At 35.7% G+C, this 5,662-nt stretch overlaps 1 protein-coding gene across 1 annotated transcript; it reads right to left on the bottom strand.

The window, feature by feature from the left end:
• Positions 1-27: 27 nt before the first annotated feature.
• LOC112590992 (putative uncharacterized protein DDB_G0291608) lies at positions 28-5,473 on the bottom strand (the record flags this gene model as incomplete). Its single annotated transcript, XM_025334611.1, has 4 exons — positions 28-512; positions 2,021-2,403; positions 4,511-4,644; positions 5,225-5,473. Coding segments are annotated over 4 exons (1,251 nt in total), but the record flags the coding sequence as incomplete, so codon positions are not given.
• Between the last annotated feature and the right edge of the window lie 189 nt (positions 5,474-5,662).

Below are 5,662 nucleotides of genomic sequence, written 5' to 3'. Positions count from 1 at the left end.
TTCACCGAAGACCCTGTCGAGTATTACGATGCTACGTAACTGAACGAAGTACAACAGCTCGGTCGCGGCCGGCCGTTGCGGTTCTCTGGCCTTCGGCGCAACTTCTGTGGTGGTGGTGGTGGTGGTGGTAGTGCTGGTGGACACGGGAGCCGCGGCCGCCGAAGGACCGGGTTGTAGGCCAGACTTGGAAACAGACGTGTAATCGTATCGATCCCGTTCGTTGATGGGAACCGGGCGGCGGATCTTGGGCGGGGCCCTGGGCTTGTCGTAAACCGAGGATATCTGATTGGACACGTTCTTCGTCACTGCGGTTGACGACGGTTGTTGCTGCTGCCGTGGCTGTTGCTGTTGTTGTTGCTGCTGTTGTTGCTGCTGCTGTTGTTGTTGTTGTTGTTGCTGTTGCGGCGCATGCTGCTGTTGTCCTCTGTGTTGTTTAAAGTTACCGCTCGGCGGCGCGTCCGATTCCAAACTGCTTTCCTGGTAATCGGCTTCTAGGTCGGCTTGCTTGTAATCTGAAACGCGTTAACGACTGGTTATGGTTACTGAAAACAACGGTTTGAAACGCCACCATAATATGGTACACTAGAACCCCCCCTCCCCCTACGATCGTAGATCATATCAATTGAACCCAGCGAACGAAAACTCAATCTTTACCTTTCCACCTACAGATCACTTCAAATTTCAGCCGAAATGAAAACAGTCAAACGTTGAAACGTTACATATTCAATACGTACAGGTACTCACATGAGTATTAATATGACAACGAATAATGAAACTTTCAAATTAGTGTGCGCGAGCAATGTGGATGATAATTACATATAAATTATAATTTATATGTCAAAAAGTATAGCGTATCTATATATAATAGTTATTTTATGATGTTATCTTAAATGATTGAAATTACGTGAATCACGATTTTTATTATACATACCTAATTCTGATCTGGTTGGGTTAATATTAAACACAACTATTTGGGTTTTTATTTTATATTCGTATCCACCTCATAAGCCATAATAATAATACACGAGACTTTCTAAAAGAATAAGCGTACATATATATATTTTGAAAATGTATTTAAGCCGATTTCAGCGAAAGGCGGTAGGTACCTACATAACATTGATAGAATATATTTATATATTAATGATAGAAAATGTTGAAAAAAAATTAATTTTTAATTTATAAAACGCGCACGACGGTGATAGCCGACAGACTTGTGTCGCCGTCCGACGAGCACTTTACGTAGATATGTGAAAGACACGCACTAGCCAATCGTGAGCTTGCCTTTGATTTGTGTACATGTACGCTATGCACTGTGCATCGATTAAAAAACCTCATTGGACGTGCTCGCGACGACGGCAGACTTCACAGACGTATCGTTTTCGTGTTACACAATAATATCAAGACGCGAAATTCGTGATTGTTTTAAATTACAGCGCCAGCCGCGGTCGTTGAAAATTACGTTTAACACGCGTGTGAAATGTTTAACGTTCAACTAACCATGCGATACGCAGACTGATACGATTAATATGAAATATGCTAAGGTCTCAATTGAGAGGAGTGAGCGAAAAAAAAAAATAAGCCACACACAAATCTATATCGAAAGCATAATGTATACCTACGCCATTAGGAGCTTTTATTTTTTTTTTTTTGGTAAAATTTGAAAAATCCAAGTGGATTTAAGCGTACATAGCTTTTCTCGTCCGTGTAAATTCAAAAACAAAAAAAAACAAAATCAATGATCTCACAGCCAGTTATACGCGTTTAAGTCGTTTACATTTTATCATCGTATACTAGTAGGCTATATAGGTTAGGTTATCTTAGAATTTTAATTTAATTTTGTTTGTTCTCCCATTGTCATTACAATTTTTTTTTACTATGGCGAAACATCGAAAATATCTTATGACCGGAATTTTGGATCGCAACCCGTAGGTCGGGAGACAACCCGGTACGACCCGGTCGCTATATGTTTAAAAAGTCGATAACGACAATAACAATATTATTAATTATTATATACACTCACTGTTGAATCGAGAATGCTTCCTTACAGGCTTTTTGGCCACCGGCACGTGCTCGACGCTATCGTCGTAGTACTCCTGCTGGTCGTCGTAGTCGTCCACGTAATAATACTCGTACACGGGCCTGCGCCTCCGGTACGTGGGCCTGCGCTTCCGGCCCTGCGCGTAACCTGGCGGCATGGCCCTGCGCCCTTCGTACGGCATCTGCTGCTGTTGGTACTGCGGATAGAACGGTTGCTGTTGTTGCTGCTGCTGCTGCTGCTGCTGTTGTTGTGGTTGCAGTTGTTGTTGTTGTTGTTGTTGCTGCTGCTGTTGTGGCGCGGCCGTCGTGGACGTAGTGGTCGTTGGCAGTGTCGTCGTTTCGGCGGCTTTATACAGTGCGTCATTTCTGCGTACATATTTTCATCGTTCGATTTTTTTAATTCGAAATTGTAAAGACGTTTAAGAAATGTTAAAAATCAAACAAATAAATACCACTTTTTGATAATAGGTAGGTAATAATATTTTCGCACTGACGCGTAAGACGATTTTGAACGTTAACCGACAAAATCAAATTCTACGTCTTAATAATGACGTTTATGTATTAGTATGTGTGCGCGTAGGATTTAAAAAAATAGAAATGTAGGTGCAGGGCGATTTACCAAGCATGCTCATCCCAATGATTTCCTTTGATTATGAACTTATTCAAATTCTGCTAATCGGAACTCTTAAATATATCTTAAGACCGTAGGGTGTAGTTATTTTCGAATTCTTGATATTTTTTTTTTTGTACTACCTATACTCAAAGAGAGTCTTGTGGTATTATTAAACTTCGGTAAATCCTGTACGATAAATGGATTATCTTCTTTAAAAAGTTTTATGTATCTAATTCAAAATTCAAACGAGTAGTTTTTTAGTTATTAAAATGTTTACTCTAAAAATAATAGTTCTTAAAAACGGTTTTAGAAAAATATTAAATAAATGCAATGTCAAATCTAGTGTTTATTATACTTAGACCATTTTTACAAATTATAAAAAGTTAATAGGTTATATAATATTAATTACTAAAGCACTCAAATCATCATAGTTAGTTCATATTTTCCAAACCTATATTATTATGGTCCTATTATTCTTAATAAACAAAATTAAATAACTCAAAAACTACTCACTTAATTTCTATTTGTCAATAATTCAAAAAAAATTATCCACCAAATAGTTTTTAGTAAAAGATGGACTCTTCATTTAAAAAAAGAAATTTGTATCACTACAGGGCAAAGGACAGTCCTTTGGTAGAACAAAAATCTCAAGAATTTAAAATTATAGACTTAAGATATATTTAAAAATTCCAAAAATCAGGGTTATTTTAATAACTGTATTATTAAAAAAAAAAAGGATTAGGCTGATTGGTAAATCAGACTGTATAATGTGTTAACTATTAGAGCACCAACAGACATTCCACATCATACACCGCTGTTAATTGTTATATAGATATGCGATAGTTTTAGATTTAGTCGTCTTTTACGTTACTAGTACGTTTTTTTTCACCGTCTTCATTAGGTTCTACAATCCAAATAATCTATGCGAAATTTTATATTTATAAATTTATGGCTGCTGCGGTTAAACGGTCGATTGGGTTTTATAAACATAATTTACGAAAGAAAAAAAACCATTTCGACGTAGACATTCTCGCAAAACTATTTCATAATTGGTATAATAAGACATAGATTCTTATGGTACGTGTGTACACTGTGAATATTATCCGTATAACATGTTTATACAGAGTGATTCATCAAGTTTGATCAATATTCTTTCTTTTTTAATAATGCAGTTATTTAAAATCTGATTTTTGTAATTTTTAAATGAACCTACTTAAAATCTTATTTTAAAACTTTTGTTCTACTAAGAAGATAGAAATGATAATATTTTTTATGCGATAAACCATTATTAGTGGATAATTTGCTGAAAATGTCGAAAATTCAAAATTCGAACGATTATTTGAGGTTATTTAAGTTAGTGAACTGAAGATAATAGGTCCATAATAAATAATAATGGGTTTGGAAGATATGGACAGCGGCTATAGTGATTTAAAAGTTATAATAATTTATATTAATCCATCAACATTGATAATTTTTTTAAAGAATTCAAATATAATAAATGCTAGATCTGACATTATACATATTTTTTATTTTTGTAAAACAATTTTTAAGGACTATTATACATTATCCTTAATATAAACGTTAAAATAACCGAACAAATACTCGTTCAAATTAATAGTGAGTAGCTTGTAGAATCACCGTGTATAACATTATAATATTCACTACGGCAGAGTGCCGTATAATAACTCGGTGTTTTGACAGCACGCATTAGGTTTATTATTATTACGTTGATATAAATAATATATATATAATGTATATTATCATACCTACTGCCAACATTCACGACGCGAACGTCATATCGGTGTTATAAAATATAGGTAATATATATTTATGATGCGTACGTCGTGACGTCGTAATTACCTGCTAAAGTACTTGGCCGAGTTTGGGCAGTCCACCTGGGACACAAAATGGCAAATGAACGTCTTTTGATCGAAAGCTGTATAGTTGGCGCACAGGAAGTCGAACCTCGTGCCGAACAGACAGTGATGGTAGAGCTGCAATCGTACACATAATCAATATCGTATTACAAATCACAATACATATTTATTATAGGACTCGGGGCTGAATTAATTATGTGTAGTAAGATACTTGAAATATTATATAATCCGTTGCGTACTGGCGTACTGCGTCCAGCATAATGACAACGATTGCATTTAAGTTTGACGTCATAGGCCACTAGGTCACAGTCAAAATAAACATTTATTCTTTTCCGGAACTAAATTTTTTTTTTTTATGACGTACTTTTAATCTATACATTTAGCTGTGGCGATTATAACGGAGAAACTCAAAAAGGACCCCACCTCCCCTTCCCATACAACGAACTAAACCATGATGTTTCATTGATTCTTAAAATAATATAATAATGAATACCAGATTGTGTATACAATTGTGTACATTATCATGATATTGCTAATTTTCCAATAATATGCACTTGGCGTCAATATTCATAAATAAATAAAATCTTGTATTTTCGTTTGTCATAATATGATAGATTTTACATTTTAAGCAATAATGTAGTTATAGAAATAAACCTCTCACGCCCCACTTAAATATAAATTTATAAGATGGACTTACCTGACATTTATGGGGAACGCTCGCATAAAAACCATCGTGCAATCCGTCGCATTTGAATTCTATTTCCTCTGGCACCGAGTTTAGGAACGGATAGTCCGTCAAGTTGTAACCGTTCAGCTCCCGAGGCAAGTTTGGATCGTGCACGTAGTCGATCTGCGGTATGCCTGTCAACGTGGGTTTGGTGGTCGTGGTCACGTTCAACTCGACTTGTTCCCCATTTTCGTCTACGTCGATTGCTTCATCTGGGTCCTACGAATTTTACATGTTTTTCATGTTTTTTCGTTAGTTTATTATTGTAAATTTTCCAAAATAATTTAAAATTATAACAATCAAGGTAGGTAGTTGTAGAGATATTTTTGCGTTGCGCCTCCCGAATGAGAGTTCCGACCTAGCCAATATAGTGTTGAAATTTGTATACTTGATTTCAATATTGTTGAA

Source organism: Melanaphis sacchari, unplaced genomic scaffold, assembly GCF_002803265.2.
Source record: "Melanaphis sacchari strain LSU unplaced genomic scaffold, SCAv2.0 Contig1248_pilon_pilon, whole genome shotgun sequence".
In the NCBI taxonomy this organism is placed as follows: Eukaryota; Metazoa; Arthropoda; class Insecta; order Hemiptera; family Aphididae; genus Melanaphis; species Melanaphis sacchari.
The sequence above is the reverse complement of the archived record's forward strand: the minus strand, read 5'-3'. Positions and strand labels throughout refer to the sequence as shown.